Source organism: Phocoena sinus, chromosome 15, assembly GCF_008692025.1.
Source record: "Phocoena sinus isolate mPhoSin1 chromosome 15, mPhoSin1.pri, whole genome shotgun sequence".
NCBI lineage: Eukaryota > Metazoa > Chordata > Mammalia > Artiodactyla > Phocoenidae > Phocoena > Phocoena sinus.
In genome coordinates, this window is record NC_045777.1 from 50,074,534 (window position 1) to 50,098,209 (window position 23,676).

Below are 23,676 nucleotides of genomic sequence, written 5' to 3' on the forward strand. Positions count from 1 at the left end.
GGCGCTAGAGTACCCCCAGGGGATCCCAGCTTGGGAGTGGCCGCAGAGGCCTGGGGCCGGAGGCTCTTTATGCCCCGGGGCACGACAGCAGAGAAAAGTAAGTGGTCGGGCAAGGTTTTGGGGCGCCCCGAGAAACAGCTGGTGAGGTAAGGGTCCAGACGCCCAGCGCGGTCACTCACCAGGCCCCGCCCCATCGCGCGGTCACGTGTTAGGCCCCGACCCTGAAGCGCGATCACGTGCCCTGCCGCCGTGACGGCGGAAGTGGCGTTGTTGCCAGGCGGCCGTTGCTAGGCGCGCACTGCGTGCTCTGCGTGGGGCGCGCGGTGGCCGAGGCGGGAAGCGCGAGCGGCGGCGCCATGGCCGGAGGTAGCGGCGCGCGGGGGGAGGGCCGGGGGCTCGGGGCTCGGGGCTCGGGGCTCGGGGCCGGGCGCCGGGGTGTGGGGCCCGAGATCCGGCGCCGCCGCGGACTGGTTGGTGCTGAGATTCGCCCGGAGCCCAGTCCGCGCGCTGCGCTGGCTGTCACAGCTGGGGAGCGCGCAGACCCTGCCCCGGCCCCCTCCCTAGACCCGCGGTGGGTCTGGCACCTCACGCCCCCGTGTCCCCCAGTGTGGCAGCAGCCGTTCCTCAACGTCTTCAGACACTTCAAGGTGGACGAGTGGAAGCGGTCCTCTAAAGAGGGCGACGTGGCCGTCGTGACGGTAAGTGGGCCGGGGTACCTGGCAGCAGCAGCGGCGGCCTCTCCTCTGTCTCCTGGGCCGCTTTGCTGCAGCCCTCCTGGCGCTCCGTGGGGCTGAGCAGGACGCCACGCCTCCCGTGTCTCTCTGCAGGACAAGACCCTCAAGTGCACGGTGTACCGCGTGCGGGGCCCTGTCTCTGCTGGCAATTACATCCAGCTCCCCAAAACCAGCACCCAGTCCCTGGGGCTGACCGGACGCTACCTGTACGTGCTCTTTCGGCCCCTGCCCGCCAAGCATTTCGTCATTCACCTGGACCTGTGTACCGAGGTTACAAGCTGGAGAGCGGGAGCTGCCGGTGGGGGCCCTGCACTCCTGCTGCAGTCTCCTCTTCTCACGGCCATGCTGTATACCCACAGGGCAGTCAGGTCATCCGAGTGTCATTCTCCAACTTCTTCAAGGAGTTCAAGTCCACAGCCACATGGCTTCAGTTCCCTTTCATCTGTGAGACTGGGACACCCAGGAAAGGTAACATGCAGATGAGGTGTGAGCGGGTCACAGATGGTCTGGGAGAGGCAGGCAGCCAGAAGGCTCAGCGGGGAGGCAGGCCAGGGACAGCCTGGGTGGAGGGGCACGTGGCTGTGGCCATGAGAGTGGGGCCAGGCTGAGGACAGAGAGTGCTGTGGGCCAGTTGGTGAGGGTAGGCTCTGACCTTTGCTCCTGTTCTGCACACCTGGCAGATGTGGGCTCCCCTGGTGCCCGCTGGACCTGCCTGCAGCTCGACCTGCACGACATTCTCCTGGTCTACCTGAACCGACGCTACAGTCACCTCAAGACCATCAGGCTGTGTGCTAGCCTGCTGGTCAGGAACCTCTACACCAGTGACCTGTGCTTTGATCCCGGTGAGGGCTAAAGATGTGCTTAGCCTGCAGCCCACCTGCTCTAACTCCCTGTGTGCTGGCCTCCACACCCTCCCTGGCACTTGGTGAAAATGCCCATGCTGTACCATCTTTGAGCCTCCCAGCTCCCAAGGCAGCCACTGGGGGAGGGGGTGGCGGGGCTGGTGGCCAGGCAGTACCCTGCTGGCTGGCACCTGGTGTTGTCTTGTCTGGGCTGGGAGAGGGAGCTGGGTGGGCTTCCTTGGACTCTGCTGTTCGTAGCTGTCACTGTCGGTGAAGCCCGGTGTGCAAAACTGCCCATCACCCCCGTACCTCGAGAAATGGCATTCCCGGTGCCGAAAGGGGAGAGCTGGCACGACCACTATGTCCACATCCGGTGAGCAGCTCTGCCTGTCATGAGGGCGGCCAGGTGGAGGGATGGCAGGGCCGCCCCTGGAAGCTGACTGTCCTTCCACCCCGTCAAGATTTCCAAGCGACAGCTCAAAAACACCCTCCGAGGCAGTTCAGAAGAGCTGTTCCCCTTCTGAGGCAGGTGGGCCTGTGGGACCAGCGGTGACCCAGGTTCAGGCCTGAAGGGCCCATGGAGCTCGGCGGGAGAGGGGGGCCTGATGCTGCATCTGGGGAGGTGAATGCAGCAGCATGATGCCTGCAAGGGTGAGGGGAGGCTGTCTCGAGGCCCCAGACCCAGTGTGGGAGGTTCCGACGAGGGTGCCTGGTGGCTTCAAGCTTTCCAACTGGGAAGGGGTGCCGGGGCCCACGGTAGGGTAGGCTGCAGCTGTTGTTGTGGCTTCCCTCCTGCAGAGTGGGCAAGGCCAGGGCCCACTGCTGACCCCTGCCCAGTGCCTTGTGGCCACGTCCTCACAGGCTTGTCTGCACTCTGCTCAGTGGGTTCTTCTCAATTGCAATCTTAGCGGGGCCTGTGCTGCGGCTTCTCCCTCACCCAGCGGCCTTCAGCAAGCCTGTTCAGGACAGCCTGGCCCTCATGGTCCAGAAGCATGGCCCCACAGCCGTGAGTGCCCTGTGCCCTTGGAGATGGGGCTGAGGGTGGTGGCCACAGGGTGCTAACAGGCACTTGTCCTCCTGAAGTCCCGCCAGGCCCTCTCTGTGCCCAGGCCCCTTCCAGAAGTCAGCGTGTCCTGTGAGCGCTCCGAGGTCTCTAGTGTGGGTGGCCCCAGTGGCCGTAGCCAGGAGCCCTTGGCCTGGGTGGAGGCCACTGACAAGCACGTGGCCAGTGACAGCCTTCACGTGTCTGTGTATCAGACGACTGTGGAGCCCACGGCCCCAGGGGATGCATCCCCACAAGAGGTGAGTGCTTTTCCCAAGGAAGGTGGGGCTGGACTGTGCCACTGAGGGGGGTGGGATGTGGACGAGTTGTGGGTGGAGGGCTGCTGGGCCTCTGTCCACTGGGAACATGTGTGGGGCAGATGGTCCCTTCTCATCTAGTCTCCTGGCAGAAAGCAGAACCAACAGGAGGTGGTTTTGGGCAAGAATCGTTTTCAACAAAGAGTAAGGAGGCGGCTGGTGCCCTGACCCCAGCCCCAGTGGTTTGGTGGGGGGCGGGCTCAGGCTCCAGGCAGGCGCAGGACTGGGGTACTTGGAGGGTCTAGCAATGTGATTGGAATTCTGGTTTTCTGCCATAGAGCAGCTGGCAGAAGGCACTAGAACCAGGTGGCTTTCTTGGGAGGCAGGCACCAGCTCTGGGTGGGGCAGCCCTGGTGGGACAGGAGCCTCGCCACTTTGGGGTTTCACTGTGAGTTTGCCTATTTCAGAGCTTCCTCCCGGATCCGGTCCTGAGGCTCAAGGGGGTCATCGGCTTTGGGGGTCACAGCACCAAATGGGTGAGGGGTCCTCTGTTCTTGCTGGGTCATGCAAGTGTCAGATACACAGAGGGGACAGTGGGCACACCCCGTGTTTCCCTGAGGTGGCTGTGTGGACAGCCGAGCTCCCCCAGGCGTCGGGTCCCTTCACCGCTGCGGACGCCCAGCCCTGCCCGCATCCTCACACGCTCGGTGCTTCCTTGACGTGATGACATCCCGTCGCAGGCGTCCCTTTGTGTCGTGAACACCAGCTGGGTCGGTGCTGGTCCATTCGCTCAAGCTTCCAGAGACCTGAGAGCCCTTGCTCACCCTTTAAAGCTTTGATGTGTGTCGTCCAGCCGAGTGGGGCCGGGTATGGGCGAGACTTGTGGGACCCTGCAGGAACAGCAGCAGGAGAGGAGGCTGTGTGCTCACCAGGCCTTCCAGGACACGAACTCTGAGTCTTTGTGGGCTCTCTGGCCTTTTGTCACCTGAATCCCAAAGTTTCTTGTGTCGCAGACAGGGCTTAGAGGAAGCCCTGCCCTTGCGCACGTGCACCCGAGCTCTTTCTGTTCTTTTGGCACGTGCATCCCATTGACTCCTGTGTGTGGGGCTCGGGGGAGTGCTGGGGTGGGGGGACGAAGCCGACCAGCCTGTGACCTCAGCCTCCGGCCCCTGTGCACAGGCCCTGTGGACCCGGGATGGGACCGCCGTCGTGTACCCTTGCCACGCGGTCATCGTTGTCATGTGTGTCAGCACTCGGGAGCAGCGTCTCTTCCTTGGCCACACAGACAAGGTGGGCACCCTGGCCCAGGGGTGGCTTGTTCTGCAGGCACACACCCTCCCTCACCCTGCTGCCCCCCAGGTCTCTGCCCTGGCGCTGGACGGGAGCGGTTCCCTGCTGGCCTCAGCCCAGGCACGGCCGCACAGCATGCTGCGTCTCTGGGACTTCCAGACCGGGGAGTGCCTGTCCCTGTTCCAGAGCCCAGTCCACACCGTCTGCTCCCTCAGGTGGGTGCAGGGTCTCCAAGGGGGATGGGGGCTGCGCCTGCAACACTGACCTCCGCCTCTCCATCTGCAGCTTCTCTGACAGTGGGGAGGTGCTCTGTGGTGTCGGCAAGGACCGCCACGGGCGGATGGTAAGCAGGCCAGGCCGGGGGAGGTGGGGCGGCCCATCCTGGGGTGCAGGCAGGCAGCAAGGGTCCCCCGCAGGCCTTCCCCAGCCCCGCTGGGCACCACTGCGCCATACTTGCCACAGAGTGTCTGTTTCACTCCCTCGTGGATGGAGCTGACCTTTGACTGACCGGCCTCACCCTCTTCAGTGGCAAGTCCCCCATGCCTGAGCTGGGCGAGTTTAACATGACAGCATCTCTGAAGTTGGGTGCTTCACCCGGGGCCTCTCCTCCACTCGTGGTTGTGTTTCCTGCTCCTTTCTGCATACACATGTCTGTGGAAACCCCGGGTGGGCACATGTAGGTTCCTCCAGGCCGCAGGGGCCAACTTTCCCACCCCCTGCAGCCCAACACGCCTGCTTCTGTGGGAGAGGCCAGGCAGGTGGTGGGTGCTCAGAGTGGACTTGTTGCAGACTGTGGTGGTGTGGGGCACGGCCCAGGTGGGGCGAGGCGGAGAGGCCGTCATCCTCACGAAGGTGCACAGCGACGTTGACATCCAGGCATTCGAGGTGGCCTTTTTCGATGAAACCAGGTGATTGGCTGCTCTCCTGCCCATCCTCCGTGCTGGGACCAGCGAGTTGTGAGCTGGCCCCTCCTCCCTGGCTCACCTCCTACCCCTCGCAGGATGGCATCGTGCGGGCGGGGCAGCGTGCGGCTGTGGCGGCTGCGAGGTGGGGGGGCTGCGCTCCTGCCCTGTGGACCTGGGGGAGCACCAAGCGCTGGAGTTCACTGACCTGGCCTTCAGGCAGGCCCAGGACGGCCATACACTGTGAGCCCCACCCTCCCTCCCCTAATGGCCAGGGCCCGCCCATTCCTTGCCCCGCCCCTCGGTCTCTCCACCTTCACTTGTTACCTCTGCCTCTCTGGGCAGCTACGTCTGCAGCCGTAGCGGCCACATCCTGGAGATTGACCACCAGCGCATGGCTGTGCGGTGCGCTCGCCGCCTCCTGCCTACACGGACCCCCGGTGGCCCCCTCCCACAGAAGCAGACCTTCAGTTCAGGTAGGTGGGCCCTGCTGTGTTGGGAGAAGCGGCCCTGACGCTTTGGGCTGACTGTGCCTCCCCCTACCCAGGCCCCGGCATCGCCATCAGCAGCCTCAGCATCTCCCAGGCCAAGTGTGCCGTGGGCTCCGAGGACGGCTACCTGCGCCTCTGGCCCCTGGACTTCTCTTCTGTGCTCTTGGAGGCAGGTGGGGCCTCGACATCACCTTGCCACCAGGGTTGCCGCAGGAGGGCCGTGTCCCTGGGCTGGATGGCAGTCATGGGGCTCCAAGGGGCTGTGTCCTGAGCTGGGAGGCACCTGTTGTAGCTCACAGGGAGATGGGGCTCCAGGCAGCAGGGAAGCGCATTTCTCAGTGTCCTGGGCAGAGGGGCTGGGCACAGGCACAGCATGGATATGGTCACCCTGCCCCAGTTGGCCCAGGTGCCGGGCCCACCCCACTACAGGCCTGGGCAGTCACCGACCCACCCTGCCTGCAGAGCATGAGGGCCCCATCAGCTCCGTCTGCGTCAGCCCTGACGGCCTGCGTGTGCTGTCCACCACCTCCTCGGGCCACCTGGGTTTCCTGGACATCCTGTCCCGGGAGTACAGCATGCTGGTGCGCTCCCACGCCGCCCCGGTGCTGGCCCTTGCCACTGAGTGCAGCCGGGGACAGCTGGCCACTGTGTCCCAGGACCACACTGTCCGCATCTGGGACCTAGCGACCCTGCAGCAGGTGGGGTGTGGCTGGAGGGAAGCCAGCCAGGAGGGAGGGACTGGAGGGCCGCAGGCCATACTGAGGCCTGGTGGGTGGGGCCCTGAGTCCTTCTGCCTGTGTTTGGGGCCTGAAGGTTCAAGGCATTTGGAGAGAGACTGGCTCTCGGGCCTTGTGGCCAGCTGGTTGCCCCAGCCTGTCCGCCCTCACATGGCCCTGTCCTCCAGCTGTACGACTTCGCGTCTCCGGAGGAGGCCCCGTGTGCTGTTGCCTTCCACCCTACCCAGCCCACCTTCTTCTGTGGCTTTAGCAGCGGGGCCGTCCGCTCCTTCAGCCTGGAGACCACCGAGGTCCTAGTGGAGCACAGGTGGGTGGTCAGCCGGCTCTGGCCCCACAGACGATCGAGGTGGAAGCTCCAGTGGTTTGTGGGTCCCCTGGGGAGTGTGGGAGATCGGGCAGTGCGGGGGAGGGCCGTCTACTGGAAGCCCCGCCCTCTGCTGCCCCTCCGGGATTCTGCAGGAGGTCTGGGACGGTGCAGCTCAGAGGCAAGGCAACGGCGTCTTGTGTGTGCAGGTGTCACCGCGGAGCCATCACCGGCCTGGCCGCCAGCCCCGACGGCAGCCTCCTGTTCAGCTCCTGCTCTCGGGGCTCCCTGGCCCAGTACCACAGCAGCGCGCCCCAGTGCCGCATCCTTCGTGTGACAGGTCAGGCCCCCAGGCCCAGCCCCAGCCCCACTCTGGCCTCCCAGCCATCCCCTGGTCAGGTCCCTGCGGGGATGGGGGTACGTGTCGCCCCCGATCGTGGTACTGCGTTCTACAGTCACACTACTGAGACCCCCAGAGCCAAGTGTGGTTTTAGGACTCACCAGCCCCCCGAGATTGAAGGTCAGTGAGAGTCTGTGCCCACCCTTCCCCAGGAGGAAGTGAGTACCTGAAGCCTGAGCACCAGGCCAGCAGGGGAGTCGGCCCTCTCCCATGGCCACTGTAACTCGGGCCAGCCAGATGGTCACTTGGTGGTCACTCTGGGAGAGCCCCCAGATTTCCTGGCAGTCCGTGGTGCCCACTGGTGTCTTGGTGCCCTCACATCCAGGCCCCATGGGCTCGCTGCTGTGGGATCTGCCCAGCCCAGGCTGGTGTTTTCCGCAACAGTAGGTCTCTGACCAGTGTCTGTTCTGGTGCCCCACCCCTACCCCGACCCAGCTGACGGCCTGTCCCCATATGCCGGCAGCTAACGTGGTGTGCCAGGAGGCCTGCCCAAGCCCCAGTGCCCTGGTGGTCAGTGGGGACAGCCACTTGCTGGCCTTTGTGGGTCCCTCCAAGTACACGGTGACCGTCATGGACACAACCTCACTGGATGAGGTGAGTCAACTGGAACCCTCCCTGTGTGCAGTGAGAGTGGAGTCACGCCAGTTTGGCCCACAGACCCCGTGGGCACCCTGACCCTGGCAGCTGCGTGTTTCCCTGGGTGGGAGGCCGTGCTCATTTCAGAAAGGACTTGGGCCCTGCGCCCCTCATGGCACAGAGGACATGTGAGCTGTGGGCAGCCTGCCGGATGGGTGCCCAAGGCCGCCCACGGCCCGGGCCCCAGCTCTGGGGGCTCGACCTCTGGCCGGAGGTCATGGTGAGGACACTTGCTGCTCTCCGTCAGCTGCTGAGGGTTGACATCAGGACTCTGGACCTGGCTGGCAGCCGCCTGGACTCAGCTGTGGCCGTCTGCTTTGGCCCTGCACCCCCTGGCCACTTGCTGGTGTCCACGTCCTCTAACATGGTTGCAGTGCTAGATGCCACGTCGGGCCGCTTGGTCCGGGAGGTGAGCCCAAGACTGCGGCTGGTGGCCTGGCCTCCCCCGCCTTCCCAGCTCCGGCCTTGCTGCCCACAGTGCCCAGAGGAGGGGAGGCCCTGGGCCGCTTGCTGCTCCCTAGAGGTTGTGTTCTGTGAGAAGGGGGCTCCCCCAACTGGTGGTCCTGTGTGCTCCGACTTTTTCCCTCAGCAACCACCCTGTCTCACAGCTGTCCTGTGTCCCCACTGCGGCCTGCTCTGTCCTAGCTCTCAGCGGGGATGGCCGTTTTCTGCTCACAGCCGCCGACCGGGCCATCAAGGTGTGGGACTACTCAGCACAGGCCGGCCCTGGCTGCCAGGTGTGTGCCCTGGGCGGGCGCACAGCGAGTAAGAAGGAGGGTGGAGGACAGTCCCTGAGGTTCCCCCGTGCCTGCTGGGGCCTGACACTGCACGAGGTCCTCTTGGTCAGTCTGCAGTCTGGTGGCCAGGTGTCTCCAGCTGTGCCTCAGTGGTCTCTATATTGCCACACTGCTGCCCTCAGGTGTACATCGGCCACTCAGAACCTGTGCGGGCCGTGGCTTTCACCCCCGACCAGCAGCAGCTCCTTAGTGTGGGAGACACCATCTTTCTCTGGGACGTTCTGGCGCCCTCTGAGAAGTCCCCTCCAGGAAGGCAAGTTCCTGCCCTCAAACATGCATCTGCCAGGCCTCCCTCTGCACCCCTTCACCCCACCCGACCATCTCTCTTGTCACCTCTGCAGTGTCCAAGGCTCTCCTGGGGCGCCACAACCTGCGAAGCTGGTGAGTGGTCCCACCCACACTGGCAGGCTCCGTGGTGATGTCTGGTGCTGGCACTGTAACCGCTGTGGGTGCACAGCGCTGTTCTTTTCCTGGGGGTCCCGATGCAGAGCTGGTTGGGCGTGAGGGGCTGGGAACGCCTCCTGCTCTGCCCTCCCCAGGCCCTGAGCTCAGCCGAGCTCCTTCCGTCCTCAGGCCTGGGTACAAGACAACTGGAGGACATGGTGTCCGGGGCCAGTGGGCTTCCCCGGCAGCAGGTGCCCATGCCATCCCAGGCATCCCCACCCTGGCTGGACATCTGTGCCAGGCCCCCCAAGGACCATGATGGTGAGAGCAGGGGTCCTAGGAGGGCCTGGAGGGGATGTGTTCCTGGCTCCCATCCTGACATGCTTTGCTGCTCCTGGCCTGGGGGAGGGGCAAGGGCATGGGGGTGCTCTGCTCCCTCGTCTCACTGTCTCCCCACCCTCCTCAGGTGCTTTCTCCATGTCAGATGAGAGCTGTGGCCCTGAGGGTTTCCGCCAGGCCTCAGGCCCACCTGTGCTGGTGCAGAAGGAGGCTGACAGGGCTGGTGATGGGGCCATGGGGGGCCCCTGGGACCTTGGCAGGCCTCCCCACCCCCGTGGTTGGCCCAGTAAGCAGGGGAGGGGCAGCAGGGTGGGGCAGGGTCACTCATAACTGGACCAGGGCCCAGGTGCATGTACCACGTGGACTCCAGGTGGCCTAAGGACAGACCTGGCTGCCCCTGGCAGACAAGGGATGGTCACCTACAGGACAAATGGAGAGTCCAAGGCCCCTACTGGGCCAGGTGGGTGATGGGACGTGGCTCATCTCTACCCTTTGAACCCAAGCGTCTGACCAGCCAGGGCAGGGTGCCTGCAAGGAGGGTCACTGTGTGGTCACTGGGGGTTCACAGCCTCATTCCCTTCCCTGACAGGTGCCTGCAGCACTGGAAGAGCCAGGGCCCAGCCCCCCACTCACCGGGACTCCTATCGGCATTTCACAGCTCGCTACAAGGCCTCCCTGCTGTCCAAGGTTGGCTGGGTGGGGCATCCTCATAGCCCCTGCCACCAGTGGATATCTGGAAGCCCAGGGGTCCAGGTGGCATGGCCCTGTGGTGTCTGGGGGACTCCTGCTCCCTGGTAGACACAGGCTCCCTGGCGTTTCCCTGGGGCAGCTCCCAGAGCTGACAGCAGCCCAGGCCTTGCTGGCAGTTGCCCCACGGGTCACCCCTCTGCGCTGAGCCCCATGCTCTCACCGGGCTGGTTTAGGTTCTCACTGTCACGCAGTGACTGGATCCAGGCGTGTCCTGCTGAGCCCACACACTCACTTCACTCCATGGTCCTGGCTCCCCTTCACCTCCCGCCTGGCAGGCGCCTCCCCATCTCCTCCTCCTGCCTCCCTGTCTGCATGCTGCATGCCAGGCTCCCAGCCCCGCTGGCCACCGCGTGCAGACTTTGGAGCCCACGTACCTGCCGTTTGCCTCCTCCCGGGAGCATGCATCTCCTAAGGCTCAGTCCCACGCCCGGCCTGATGGGCAGAGCTTGAGGTTGGGGGCCTGGGCCAGGTGGGCCGGTGCCAGCGTCCTGGGTCCACTTCCTCACAGGGCCTCTCCTTCCCTGCTGTCGGCGATGAGCGGCTGCACCTGAAGGCCGTCATGGGTTACAACGGGAACGGGCGCGCCAACCTGGTCTGGAGGCCAGACACAGGTGGGGGCCACGGCCCAGACGCTGCAGGGCGGGCTCAGTTCTGTCCATCCCTAGGCCAGGCCCCATGGTGGGGCCCGCAGGTGGTTTGGGCTGCAGGGCGGGCGTGTCCTCCTGGTGGCACTTCCTGCTGTGAGCAGGAGTTCTCCTTGGGGTGGGGTTGGGGGGTGTGGGCACGAGTGCCTGGGGCTGTGGGGCTGATGGGGTGGGCGCTTCCTCCCTGCCCACAGGCTTCTTCGCCTACACGTGTGGTCGCCTGGTGGTGGTGGAGGACCTGTACTCTGGGGTCCAGCAGCACTGGCTTGGCCACCCTGAGGAGATCTCCACGCTGGCCCTCAGCCACGATGCCCAGGTGCCTGTCCTGCAGCCTGCCTTGAATGCCCAGGGCCGAGGTGTGCCCCGGAGCTTGGCTCCTTGAACTGCGTGCGGCTGGCTCTCGCTTCCAGAGCAGCCCTTTACACAGAGTGGGAACGGGCCCGTGGACTGCACCCTTCCTGCTGACCACCCACCTGCCTGCCCACCAGGTGCTGGCCTCTGCCTCAGGCCGAAGCAGCACTGCCTCCCGCTGCCAGATACGTGTCTGGGACGTGCCAGGGGGCTCCTGTCGGCAGCTCCTTTCTCACCACGACACTGCTGTCCAGGCCCTGGCTTTCTCACCAGACGACAGGCTTCTCGTCACGCTGGGTCAGCAGGGCGGGGGTGGGAGGACAGTGGTTTCCGACTCCCCTGCCTGTCCTGGGAACCCTGGGCAGCTGACGTGGTCACTGTGCATCTCCCCCAGGGGACTATGGCGACCGCACCCTGGCCCTGTGGAGCATGGCCACCTACGAGCTTGTGTCCTCCACGTGCCTGCCAGAGCCAGTATACGGCATGGCCTTCAACCCCTGGGATGCTGGCGAGCTCGCCTGCGTGGGCCAGGGTGCCGTCACCCTGTGGCTTTCTGCAGCAGCGTGGGGGCGACGTCAGCCTCCAGGTGCCAGGTTCAGAGGAGGCTTTGGAGGATGGGGTCTGGCTGGACCCCAGGGCCATCGCTGACCCACACTGTGCTCGTGTCCCTCCAGGTCCACCGAGAGCCCATCCCTGAGGAGGTGGGGGGGTGCAAGCTGACCTCGGCTCTGCTACGGGACCACACCCCTGCTCTACTGCGGCTCACAGTGCTGGCCAGGTGTGTGTTTTGGGACATGTGTGCCGGCTGCTGCTTCCTGGCCTGGGAGGCGGACGACGGTGAGATCGGTGGGTGTCTGACGGAGCCCCCGTGGCCCTTGACAGCTTGGGGCTCGGTTCTCCCTGGGAGTCCCAGTGCTGGGGCGGTGGACACCGTCTTGAGTCCCAGGCATCTGGGGACGTGGCTCATGGCATCTCCTGTCCCCCAGGAGTGCTGCTGTGCTTGGGCGCGCGTCTGGTCAGTGGCAGCAACACCAGGCGGCTGCGCCTGTGGGCCGTGGGGGCCGTACCAGAGCTGAGGCGCAAGGGCTCCGGGGCCAGGTGAGCGTCTACAGTGTGTCTGGGAGCTGGCACTCTGTTGCCAGCATGGGCCCGTCCCCCAGGGGACATGCTCGGGCAAGGCCAGGGCCCGTGGGCCAAACCACCCTGGCTCCCTCGGCTCTCGCTGCTGCCACCCCTTTGACCCCCTGCTCCTCCAGGTCTAACTCTGTGTTTATGGAGCGTGAGCTGACCCTTGATGGGGCTGTCGTGAGTGCAGTCTTCCACGAAAGCATGGACATGGGTGTGGTGGGCACCACAGCGGGCACGCTCTGGTACGTCAGCTGGGCTGAGGGCACAAGCACCCGCCTCGTCAAGCGGCCACCAGAGCAAGGTGAGGCCGCTGGCCACCGGCTTGCCGCCGAGGATTTCTGAGGGGATCCCAGCCCTCACAGGCCGGGCAGCTGCCGTGCGCTCCCACTCCGTCCCCGCCCCCACCGGGTGCTCCCAGCCCAAGTGCAGCTGCGAGCGTCCAGGCGTTCCAGGACCAGCTGCACCCCTGGAACCACGTGCCCCTCCCCGTGGGCATGGGGGTCCATGCCGTGTCCACGTGCAGCAGCCCCAGGCCCTGTGGCCTTCTTGACCCTTCCTCTTTTCCGCCACTCTATTCTCTGTAATTTACGTGTTGAGAAAACTGGTCGTCCACGCTGGAGTCTTCCACCACCGTTGTTGGACATGCTTCCCTGGGGTCCGAGGGGTCTGGGAAGCCGGGCCAGGGTCTAGTCAGGGCCAGCCAGTCCCAACATTACTTCCTTCTGGGAGCGTTCTGTCTCCCACCAGTGATGCCCTTGTCTGGTGGCACAAGTTGTAGGTGGCCGTAGTCAGATCCCTCGTTCTTTCAGGAGAGAAGTGGCCTCTAGAGCTCTCAGATTTCCCGGGGCTGGGACAGGGCACAGGTAGATGAGTCTCTCCCTCGTGGACCAGGTCCCCCAGCAGCAGTCAATGTGTTACTTTCTGAGAGCTATTAAGGGCTGGTGGGTGGAAATGTGGGTCTGGCTTCCCCACCGTCACTTTCTCTTGATGCTCATGGAGTCCTGGCCTTGGCTGGTGGCAGGGTCTTCAAGTTGGCTCCTGAGTCTTTTTTAAAAAATTCTACGTTCGGGGCTTCCCTGGTGGCGCAGTGGTTGGGAGTCCGCCTGCTGATGCAGGGGACATGGGTTCATGCCCCGGTCTGGGAAGATCCCACATGCCTCGGAGCGGCTGGGCCCGTGAGCCATGGCCGTTGGGCCTGCGCGTCCAGAGCCTGTGCTCCGCAACGGGAGAGGCCACAACAGTGAGAGGCCCGCGTACAGCAAAAAAAATAAAAATTAAAAAAAAAAAAAAAAAAAAAAAATTCTACGTTCATTTGTTACTGTTACGTTCAGGCGTAGCAGTAGCCAACAAAGAAACTCTTGTGTGAGGTAGTGAGGATTACATGTTTCCTTTTTCTTTGGTAATGGCTTTATGTCGAGGTATAATCTGTGGGCCACACACCCATGTAACATCAATGGATTTTGAAACATTTGCAGAACTGTGCAACACTGCAGTCACTTTCATCCCAGAAGGAAACCCCCCAGCCATTAAACACTCACCGCCCAGCCCCTGGCAGACGCTCACCAACTCTGTGTCTGTCGGTTTGCCTGTTCTGGATGGTCCCTGTGAACAGAAACACACTCTGTGGTGCTTTCTATCTGCTTCTCTTACTGAGCATCGTGTTTTCAAGGTCCATCCGAGTTGTAGCGAGTGTCAGTGCTTCACGCCTATTTACTGCTAAATACGCTTCTGTGGTACAGATAGGATGAGTTTATCCACCCACCAGGGCATGAGCTCGAGGGTGCTGAGTTCCTGACCTGAGCTGGTGGTCACTGGTGGTCCCCCTCTTCTGTGGACCACAGGTGCTCCAGCCTCTCCCTCTGCAGCTCCGCCCAAGACCGGACTTGGCTGTTCCAGAGCCTGTGGGCCCCTCCAGTGGGAAATGGGCTTAGAGGTCATGGTCTGAGGCCCAGAGGGGCCCATCACTTCTCAGCCAAACAGACCTAAATTATTATTTTTCTGAGATAAAATGCATCAGGAGTTTATACTTAATGCTTGAAATTCACATTCAGGACTCAGATATTTTGTTTTACCTCATTGGTGCACGGCCTGTCTCCTTTTTTTAATTTTTTTTTTTTCTGTCTCCTTTTTTTTACACCAGAGATCCTGACTCTGTGTAATCATACAACTGCTTTCTCCCTTGATACACATGACACACACACACACACACACACACACACACACACACACACACACATGACAATCTCAGCCCCAACCCCCCTGCTGTGATGAGGCCCAGGAGTGGCCCCCCTGGGAGTCCCGTGTTCTAGGTTCTGTCAGGACAGTTCCTTCTGTGACGTCCCAGCAAGTGGATGGTCAAGTTCAACTGACTGGTGGGCTTCTTGCAATTTGGATTTCACCCAGGTCTAGTGTGGGGACACTTGGGAGGGAGGGAGGTCAGGACAGTTTCTTTGTGCCACATGGTGGGCCGGGGCCAGGTAGGCTCAAGGGGGAGATGGATGCTCTCATGAATGACCTGGCCATGCTGTGTTCCCTCTCTGCTTGAGGGCCATGGGCCTCAGGTAGGGTGGTGACTCCTCACAGGTGAACGAGGTGGTCTTCAGCCCCAGCGAGTCCCACTGTGCCACGTGCAGTGATGATGGGAGCGTGAGGGTGTGGAGCGTGGCCAGCATGGAGCTGCTGATCCAGTTCCAGGTGCTCAGCCAGGTACTCGGGGGGCGCCTGGGGCTGGGGTGCACGCCTGGGGCTCTGGCAGCCTCGTCCTCCCTCCAGCCTTGGTGTCTGTGGCCTTGGGCCTGGGCCCCTTCCCCCCTCCCCAGGGGAGTGCTAATGTTTTCCCACCGTGGGTCCCCAGAGCTGCCTCTGTCTGTCTTGGAGCCCCCCATCCTGCGAACGCCCAGAGCAGCAGTGGGTGGCAGCGGGCTACAGTGACGGCACGCTGCGGCTCTTCAGCATCCCCCTCATAGCGATGGAGCTCAAGATGCATCCCCACTCGGCTGCACTGACGGCCATCGCCTTCTCTGCTGACGGTGAGGCCGGGCTCACGGTGACAGCACGGTTTCTGCCTGGCCCAGGTCACACCTTTGGGCTGAGGGCTAGGGGCTCACGAGTAACAGCTTGGTCTCTGCCTCGCCCAGGTCAGACCATCCTCTCCGGAGACAGGGATGGGCTCGTGGCTGTGAGTCGCCCTCGCACGGGGATGACCTTCCGTGTGCTGAGTGACCATCGGGGAGCCCCGATCTGCACCATCCAGAGCACAAGAAGAGAGGTGAAGTAGCCTCGTGAGCCTGCAGGGCCTGGCCTGAGCCGAGGGTGCTGGCAGGGAAGGGGATGGGAGAGCAGGGCAGGCGGCACCTACCAGCCTTGATGTCCCCAGTATGGAGACTTCGGGGCAGAGGGTGTGGACCTGTGGCTGGCTGCCAGCGGGGACCAGCAGGTCAGCGTTTGGGCCTCCAACTGGCTGCAGGACCGCTGTGAGCTCGTGGACTGGCTGAGCTTCCCAGCGCCCGCCCTCACGGAGGTAAGAGTCCCGGTGGCCCTGTGGGCAGGGTGCCCCCCCACCCTGCCACAATGTGCTGTGCCCTCCACAGGTTCCCAGCTGCCTGCCGCCCTCCCTCGCCGCCTTCTGCCCCTGGGATGAGGCGCTGCTGGTGTGTGCGGGCCTCAGCATGCACCATGAGGTCGTCTTCTACAGCCTCTGCCAGAAGCAGGCACGTGCACCCCTCCATGTGGTTCTGGGAGCCTGAGGGACCCGGGGCTGGGGAGGGACAGGTCTCGGGGCCACGGGAACCTCCGCCCAGTGCCTCACGCTTGCTGTCTGCAGGTGATAGAGAAGATCCCCTGCCTTTCTTTGCTGTGTCCATGAGCCTGTCCCCTGGGGCCCACCTTATGGCCATTGGCTTCTCTGGTGAGTGCTGGTGTCTTGAGTGGGGCCCGGTGGGTACACCTGTGCCCCCACACTGAGCCATACCCCTCATCCCTGAAAGTGGGGTGAGGATACTTGCTCCAGCGGAGTCTTTCAGGTAGGGTCAGGAAATGAGGGGGGTGGGGTGCCAGGTTCCCCCAATGAGGCACTGGCCCCAGCTGGAGACAGAGCCAGGGTGGGTTGGAGGAACCCTGGGTCCTGGAACTATACAGACACAGGCACAGGGCCCACGGCACCCTACCTGTCCCAGCCCACCCGATGCTGTCCCCCAGCAGAGCGTGTGCTGAGGCTGGTGGACTGTGCGTCGGGGGCCGTGCAGGACTTTGCTGGCCATGATGACTCGGTGCAGCTGTGCAGGTTTGCCCCATCTGCTCGACTGCTCTTCACGGCGGCCCACAATGAGATACTGGTGTGGGAAGTCACAGGCCACTGACCCCCAGTGGGGAGTGCGGGGTCAGGTGTTGCCCTGCTGGTCAGCCGGGCACCTGGCCTGGGCAGAGGCTCAGCTGAGAAGCTGGGTTGGCCGGGGGCGTTGTACTGGGCCAGGATGGCTGGGTGGGCTTCACCCCTCCACACCCGGCTGCCCAGGAGTGTATGCAAATCATCAAGACCTTGAACATGTATGAAGTGCTTATTGCTTCTTTTCCTTTGGGTTTTTGTTTCTACCTTGTACAGTTCAAATAAATGTGGGTGTTGCTCTGAGGCATTGTCTCCTGGTCACTCCAGACTGCCTGAGCTCAGTTTCTGCCCAACCTCCAGACGTCCTGCTCCCTCCCAGGGATCCTGACCCCTGCAGGAGCTGCGGGGGCGGGGCGGCACTGGGCAAAGGCCCCACCCCCCTGGCCGGCGCGGCGCCGGCAGTGCCCGGCGCGCCCACGCGGTGGCGCTGCCGGGCCGCTAGGCCTGTCTGGCCCGCCCGCCTCGCTAGGGCGGCTGCGCGGGCGGGGGCCGGAAGTGCGGGCGCAGCTACAGCGCGGGTCGGGGTCGTGGGTGGGGGCCGGGCCTGCACTGGGGTCGGACTGCAGCTCCCGGCGGCCAGCATGAAGCGGGACGTGCGCATCCTGCTGCTTGGCGAGGGTATGTAGGCTCCTGGGCCTGGGTCAGGCGGGGGTCGAGCCTGGTCGGGGATCTTGGGGCCGGGGTGGGGAGAGGCGCCGCGACCTTGGCCGCCGCGCTGACCGCGCCGCCCCGCGCAGCCCAGGTGGGGAAGACGTCGCTGATCCTGTCGCTGGTGGGCGAGGAGTTTCCCGAGGAGGTAAGGCCGAGCGCGCCCCCGCGCCCAAGAAGGGACCAGGTCCGGGCGCCGCCGCCCTCCGCCCTTCCCGGCTGTCCTCACGGCCGCGTCTGCCCCAGGTCCCTCCCCGGGCAGAAGAGATCACCATTCCCGCGGACGTCACCCCAGAGAAGGTGCCCACGCACATTGTGGATTACTCAGGTAGAGGGGCCGCCCGCCTGCGGTTGCGCCCAGGAGCGGACGTCTCCGGCAGGTCTGCAGTAGGGTCTCTTTTTCTACCCAGAGGCTGAGCAGACAGTCGAGGAGCTTCAGGACGAGATTCACAAGGTACAGTGGGTCCTGGGGAAAGGGGTGCTGGGCACGGGGGTCAGGGCTCAGGCCTTGGGGATATGGCTGCCCTGGCTTGATCGGCTTCAGCCTCTGAGGAATTGGGTTAAGGTACCCAGAGTGTCCGCAGCCTCGCTAATTCTGTTGTGACCTGTTAGCACTGAGTGTCCTTGGGGTCCCTGTGATGCGCTCTGCTGGGAGCCAGGAGGAAGGCCCATTCCTTCCTTTTGTATGCGTGGTTGGCCAGCCCACAGCTCTCCGTGCCTAGCCTTCCCTCTTCTGGTGGACCCTGGGGAGCAGTCTCCCAAGTCCTTGAAAGTGATCCCTTGGACAACTCTGTGCCCAGCACCCCCATTCCCCACTCCTTAGTCCAGCCCACTGTCCTGGGCCTCTGGGCTGCACCGGGTGTCATGACCAGGGCTGTGGGCTGCACAGCTAGCTCTCTGCTCTCTGCACAGGAGGACCTGTGCTTGGACCAAGCTTCTGGTGGGGGTGCTGCCCCTGCAGCATCTGCTGTGTCGTGGGGGTGCCACTGGGCAAGGGTACAGGCCGCAGCCACTGTGTTGCCATCATCCCCTACCTTGTGCTGTTGTCCTCCGTCTGCTGTTGCCTGTAGTGACCAGGGAGCGAAGGGCTGAGGCTGGGGCTGGGGAGTCAAGTTTAAGGGTGGCTGTGTCCTGAGCCCTTAGGGGATTCGCTGACCAGAGCTGCAGTACTGGGGCCTGGCATCTGCAGCAGAAGTAGGTAGGGAAGAGCTGGCCTGAGGTGTGCCTAGCCAACAGCCAGTGACTCGGCCTGGGAGCAGCTGGAAGGGTGGGCTCCCCCAGTCTCTGAGCCCTGTGCTGTCCAGCTTGTGAGTGGAGCAGGGAGCTTCAGGTTCCACCATACAGTTCCTCTCCCTGTCCCCAACAGGCAAACGTGGTGTGCGTGGTGTATGATGTGTCTGAGGAGGCCACTATTGAGAAGGTGAGCAAGGGAACTCTGTCCATCTTAGCTTTCTGTCACTGGCGCCGAGCCTGGTCAACCACCTGTTCTCTGCACACACCACAGGCGGATGCTCAGTTGACCCGGGTTCTGGGTAACTTGCACCCGTGGCTGGCCCCACTGGGGAGCTTCACAGAGCCACCCTGGCCAGGGCCCCCAAAGCTCCCCCCGAGTTCCCGTGACCCTGTCTCCCGCCGAGAGCGTGGATGGCCTTGCGTCTGAATCTCTTGGGCCTGCGGGAGGAGTTGCTGATCTCAGGCTCTTTGTGGGTGTTTGGGAACTGCTAGGATCAGATGAGGTCCTACCTGCCCGCTGCTCTTCCCCACTGGTCTTGTTGCCAGTGGCCGTGACTTTGGCTCTCAGTGGCCCTCAGTCTCCCCCGTCTCTCCTCGAGCCAAGTGAGAGTTCCACATGGGAGCTGTGGGCCGGGCAGGCCCCCATTCTCATGGCCAGGTCTTACCTTTCAGATCCGAACCAAATGGATCCCGCTGGTGAATGGGGATACCAAGAGGGGGCCCAGGTAATAGGCAGGGCTCGGGGAGGGGGGCTGGGCCCCGCCAGCTCCCTGACCCCTGGTGACCGTGGGTCTCTCCCCCAGGGTCCCCATTATCCTGGTGGGCAACAAGTCGGACCTGAGGCCGGGGGGCTCCATGGAGGCTGTGCTGCCCATCATGAGCCAGTTCCCTGAGATCGAGACCTGTGTGGAGGTGAGCAGGCAGGGCCCCGGGGGTGCCAGGACTGCAGAGGCGAGGACAGGGGGCCTCCCTGCCTCCCCCTCTGAGTCTGTTCCCACGTGTCCCAGTGCTCGGCGAAGAACCTGAAAAACATCTCAGAGCTGTTCTACTACGCACAGAAGGCCGTGCTACACCCCACGGCCCCCCTCTATGACCCTGAGGCCAAGCAGGTGGGCCGAAGGCACCGGTGGGGAGGGCGAGCAGGAGGGAGTGGTGGGGGTGCTGAGCCGCTGTCCCCACAGCTGATGCCCGAGTGCGCCCAGGCCCTCACACGCATCTTCAGGCTCTCAGACCAGGACATGGACGAGGTGCTTAGTGACCAGGAGCTCAACGCTTTCCAGGTACGCCTTCTGTCTCCTGGCGGTACCCACCCTCCCAGCTGCAGCCACACCCCACGCCTTTGCTGCCCTTGTGACGGATGGAGAGGGCAGCTGGCTGACTAATGGCGACTTTCTCTCGGAAGCAGATGTCCTGCTTCGGGCACCCTCTTGCCCCGCAGGCCCTGGAGGACGTGAAGGTGGTGGTGAGCAAGAATGTGGCAGGAGGCGTGCGGGATGACCGGCTGACCCTGGACGGTGAGGCCCGACACTCTGCCTACATCGGTCGTGGGGTGTGGGGCAAGGCCGGGCTGTGCCTGGTGTTACTTCCTTTTCTGCTTCTCCTGAGCAGGCTTCCTTTTCTTGAACATGCTCTTCATCCAGCGAGGCCGCCACGAGACCACGTGGACCATCCTGAGGCGCTTTGGCTATGGCGACTCGCTTGAGCTGACGGCCAACTACCTCTGCCCACCGTGAGTGGTGTTTGGGCTCAGGGCTCGCCTCCCATCTGTGTCGGATGGGGCCTGGGGCTCCTGGACCCTGTGCTGGGGGCCATCGGGGCGTCTCTCCCTGGCGGGGGGACTCTCTGCCTGCCTGGACGGCCTGTGTTCGGAGGAGGTGCCCTGCGGAGCACAAGGAGGTGTGCACAGCCCCACCCCCATCCCGGCACCCGCAGGCTCCGTGTGCCCCCTGGATGCAGCACAGAGCTCAACCACCGCGGCTACCAGTTTGTGCAGAGGATGTTCGAGAAGCATGACCAGGTGAGGGCGCTGGGCCCCACTGAGCCCCACCTTGGCCTCCCGCCCGCACATGTCACCGCAGCTCCTCTGCCCGCAGGACCGGGATGGCGCCCTCTCGCCAGCAGAGCTGCAGAGCCTCTTCAGCGTGTTTCCTGCTGCTCCCTGGGGCCCCCAGCTCCCTCACACGGTCCGCACCGAGGCCGGTCGGTTGCCCCTGCACGGGTATCTCTGCCAGTGGACGTAAGTGCAGCCCTCACCCACTGAGACATGGCCTCACCCTCTGCCCTGCTGTAACGCCACATCCCCACTTATCCCGTCTCCAGTCTGGTGACCTACTTGGACGTCCAGCACTGTCTTGAGCACCTTGGCTACCTGGGCTTTCCCACCCTCTGCGAGCAGGATTCCCAGGCCCACGCCATCACAGGTGGGTGCCCGCTTCCATACCGGCCCCCAGCCAGTGCCTCCCCGGCAGCCCCTCCCTCACGTTCATCCTCGCTCCCTGCCCACAGTCACCCGGGAGAAGAGGTTGGACCAGGAGAAGGGACAAACGCAGAGAAACGTTTTCTTGTGCAAGGTGGTAGGGGCTCGCGGAGTGGGCAAGTCCTCCTTCCTGCAGGCTTTCCTTGGCCATGGCCTGGGGGTGAGTGTCCATGTGTGCCGTGCGTGGACCTGGGGGGCAGGGGTTCTGGAAAGAGTCCAAGCAGTGAGCTTCAGGGGCGTCCCTCCTCTGCACCAGGATGCTGGGGAGCCTGCCGGGGAGCCCTCTGCCTACACCATTGACACCGTGCAGGTCAACGGGCAGGAGAAGTACCTGATCGTGAGTCCGGGGTCCCCAGGGTAGGCCTAGAGTGTGCACGCTGAGGGAGCCGCCCAACGCAGCCCTGGGAGACCTAGCCTGTGCCCCTCTGAGGCCACCCTTTCTGTTCAGCTGTGTGAGGTGGGTGCAGACAGTCTCCTGACCGCCTCGGCCGACGCCACCTGTGACATCGCCTGCTTGATGTTTGACAGCAGCCACCCCAGGTCCTTCTCGCTGTGCGCCAGTGTCTACAAGGCAAGGTCCCGCCCACCCTGGGGGCCCTGCTGCATAGCAGGGCTGTGGGCAGGTGTCCCCCAGCACACTCACATGGCCCCTCCCCCTGCAGCGCCACTACATGGACAAGCAGACCCCCTGCCTCTTCGTCTCCTCCAAGGCTGACTTGCCTGAAGGCGTCTTGCTGCCTGGTCTGTCTCCGACTGAGTTCTGCCGTAGGCACCGGCTGCCCGCCCCCGCCCTGTTCTCTTGTGCCGGCCCAGCTGAGCCCCGCGCGGCCATCTTCACCCGGCTCGCCACCATGGCTGCCTTCCCGTGGGTACCAGGATCGAAGCCCCTGTGTGGCAGACCCCTCCCTGTCCCAGGAGAGTGGCACAGCTGTGGTGTCAGGACTGGAGTCAGTCAAGGTTGCAGGGTGGGCCTTGGTGCCCGTGCTGATGCTCAGGCGGGGCCCTCAGGGCCTGGCCTCACAGGCTGCCCTCTAGTCTGGGGGTACTGCCATGCTGGGCACTGACACAAAGCAGCTGAGTGGGGCTCTGGGACTTTGTAGGAGACGGAGGTGGGGTTACAGCAGCAAGACTCCCCTCTCTCTGCAGACACCTTGTCCACGGGGAGCTGCACGCCACCTCCTTCTGGCACCGGGTGGCGCTGGGGGCCGTCGGGGCTGCCGTTGCTGCTGTTCTCAGCTTCTCACTCTACAGGGTCTTGGTGAAGAGCCGATGAGGTCCCAGACCCCACAGTCTGATCTCAGGGTGCTGGTGTGGGGCCACTTGCTTGGTGGGGGATGGAGACCCTCTCAACTTTCCTCCTGAGGACAGTCCACCTGCTGCCCCACCCCTGCCTCAGCCCCGAGGGTGGCCCTGGCTCCCAGCAGCCTGTGTCCGGCCTTGCTGCAGGTGCCGGGCATGACCCTCTTCTGTGGGCATCATGTGTTGGAGGGACTGGGAGGTGTGGGTGAGGAAGTCAGTGACCCCAGACCCGAATTCTCAGGGCTCCACTCCTCCTTCCTGGTCCCATGTGGCCAGAGGGTATGAAGGGGGTAAGAGGGCAGAGCTTTGGGCCAAAGGCAGGGGTGTGGAGGCAAGAAATGGCTGGACCATTTTGCACGCCCCCACCCCCCAATCTGAAGACAGGTCCAGGGCTGTGCCTCTCACAGAAGACATGAGATTGGGTTTCCTGATTAAACTTCACTTGTGTCTTTTACATATTGGGTCCTGCTTTCTGGGATGACTTCTTGAATTAACTAAAACATGTCTTTGGTCTGGGTGTGGGCCGGGAATGTTACTCCTGACCACCCCCCACCCCCCCCCCACCCCCCCCCTCCTCTCTGGGTCACCATCCTGAGGTCTCAGGCCAGGGTAAGGACGAATTATGGCCCAGCCGCAGCCTCAGGGCCTTTAGGTCCATTGAGGTCCATGCTGGCCTGAGGGTGAGAGGCTGGAGGGGGCCTGATACCTGAGGACCCCCCTGATGTGACCCTTCCCCACAGCCAGGTGTATTCACTACCCAAGCCTCAACATCCTGTCAGGTTGGCTGAGGTGTGCTGAGGATCTGGGGTTTTGGGATGTGCTGAAATGTCCTGGTGTGCGAGGTGGCCCTGGTCTGGGGGAGCTGCCCTGTTTCTCACACCCCACCCAGAGGCCTCTGCCCCTCCCACTGGGCAGGAGACAGCCAGAGCTCCAGCCTAAGGACAAGGGGACAGAGAACCTTTCTTGGGCTGAGGAGGGGGCTCAGCTTGGAGTTTAGGTGCTCACTCTGGCGTGCATTCTGGACGTGGAGCAGAGGCAGTATGTGGTGTGCTTGGGTGGAGGACCTTGGCCAGACAAGTACCCCCTCTACTTCCTGTAATTAGTCATTCTTTGCAAGACAGGCCTTTAGGCCAGGGCCCCTCCCCCAGCCCTGACAAGCTGTTTCTAGAGGCGGGGGAGGTGCCTCCTCGGCACGGGATGCTCAGGCCTGACCCAACAGGGGCTGGGGGTCACACCCTTAAGTTGTCTCAACCATCCCGCTGGCCCCCCAGCTCCAGTGACCTGAGGACCCCTGGTGCAGTTCTTACTAAAGCTGGGCAGGGCAGGATGCTACTTCTAGCTGCTGCGTCTGTCCTGAGGCGCAGCTGCACAGGCATTCTGAGCGGTGCTGTCAGGGGTTGCTATGGTTATAATTACCACAGCCTGTCACCTTCCTTATTGTAGGGGGTCTACCTGTCCTCCCTGGGAAGTAGGGCTCCTCTCCATCCCAGCTGCGGTCTTGTCCATTGGGGGCTCTCCCCACCCCCATGTCCATGGGTCAGTTTAGCACTGTGGCCACAGGAGTAGTCAGGAACCTCCAGCCCAAGTTGTGTTGGTCCCCACCCACTG

At 63.5% G+C, this 23,676-nt stretch overlaps 2 protein-coding genes across 6 annotated transcripts; both read left to right on the forward strand.

Annotated features, from left to right (window-relative positions):
• Positions 1-250: 250 nt before the first annotated feature.
• WDR90 (WD repeat domain 90) lies at positions 251-16,655 on the forward strand. Its single transcript, XM_032606091.1, is given in 50 exon segments — positions 251-366; positions 607-698; positions 828-1,004; positions 1,094-1,202; positions 1,415-1,576; positions 1,835-1,949; positions 2,038-2,105; positions 2,485-2,582; positions 2,660-2,878; positions 3,017-3,079; positions 3,343-3,411; positions 4,055-4,165; positions 4,235-4,380; positions 4,451-4,508; positions 4,955-5,073; positions 5,166-5,214; positions 5,216-5,310; positions 5,413-5,543; positions 5,615-5,731; positions 6,021-6,256; positions 6,463-6,602; positions 6,809-6,939; positions 7,463-7,593; positions 7,883-8,044; positions 8,244-8,372; positions 8,555-8,685; positions 8,774-8,813; positions 8,972-9,137; positions 9,283-9,441; positions 9,526-9,615; positions 9,745-9,842; positions 10,414-10,516; positions 10,744-10,865; positions 11,038-11,197; positions 11,295-11,452; positions 11,454-11,486; positions 11,575-11,625; positions 11,627-11,665; positions 11,667-11,687; positions 11,689-11,746; positions 11,887-11,998; positions 12,157-12,310; positions 12,312-12,329; positions 14,612-14,734; positions 14,883-15,057; positions 15,166-15,296; positions 15,405-15,548; positions 15,619-15,742; positions 15,861-15,935; positions 16,229-16,655. Coding segments are annotated over 50 exon segments (5,580 nt in total). The 5' UTR covers positions 251-356; the 3' UTR covers positions 16,387-16,655.
• RHOT2 (ras homolog family member T2) lies at positions 16,613-22,522 on the forward strand. Of its 5 annotated transcripts, XM_032605269.1 has the most exons (19): positions 16,876-17,030; positions 17,150-17,208; positions 17,307-17,388; positions 17,471-17,514; positions 18,427-18,480; positions 18,966-19,018; positions 19,097-19,205; positions 19,301-19,402; positions 19,475-19,573; positions 19,699-19,807; positions 19,902-20,022; positions 20,226-20,310; positions 20,387-20,529; positions 20,613-20,713; positions 20,799-20,929; positions 21,026-21,106; positions 21,218-21,340; positions 21,432-21,634; positions 21,916-22,522. In XM_032605269.1, the coding sequence occupies exons 1-19, from the start codon at positions 16,994-16,996 to the stop codon at positions 22,040-22,042; spliced, it is 1,863 nt and encodes a 620-aa protein (XP_032461160.1). In that variant the 5' UTR covers positions 16,876-16,993; the 3' UTR covers positions 22,043-22,522. The 5 variants fall into 5 exon arrangements, with proteins under 5 accessions (XP_032461162.1, XP_032461163.1, XP_032461160.1 ...); XM_032605272.1 differs by having other exon boundaries at positions 16,615-17,030; positions 21,432-22,522; XM_032605268.1 differs by having other exon boundaries at positions 19,301-19,573.
• Positions 22,523-23,676: the final 1,154 nt, after the last annotated feature.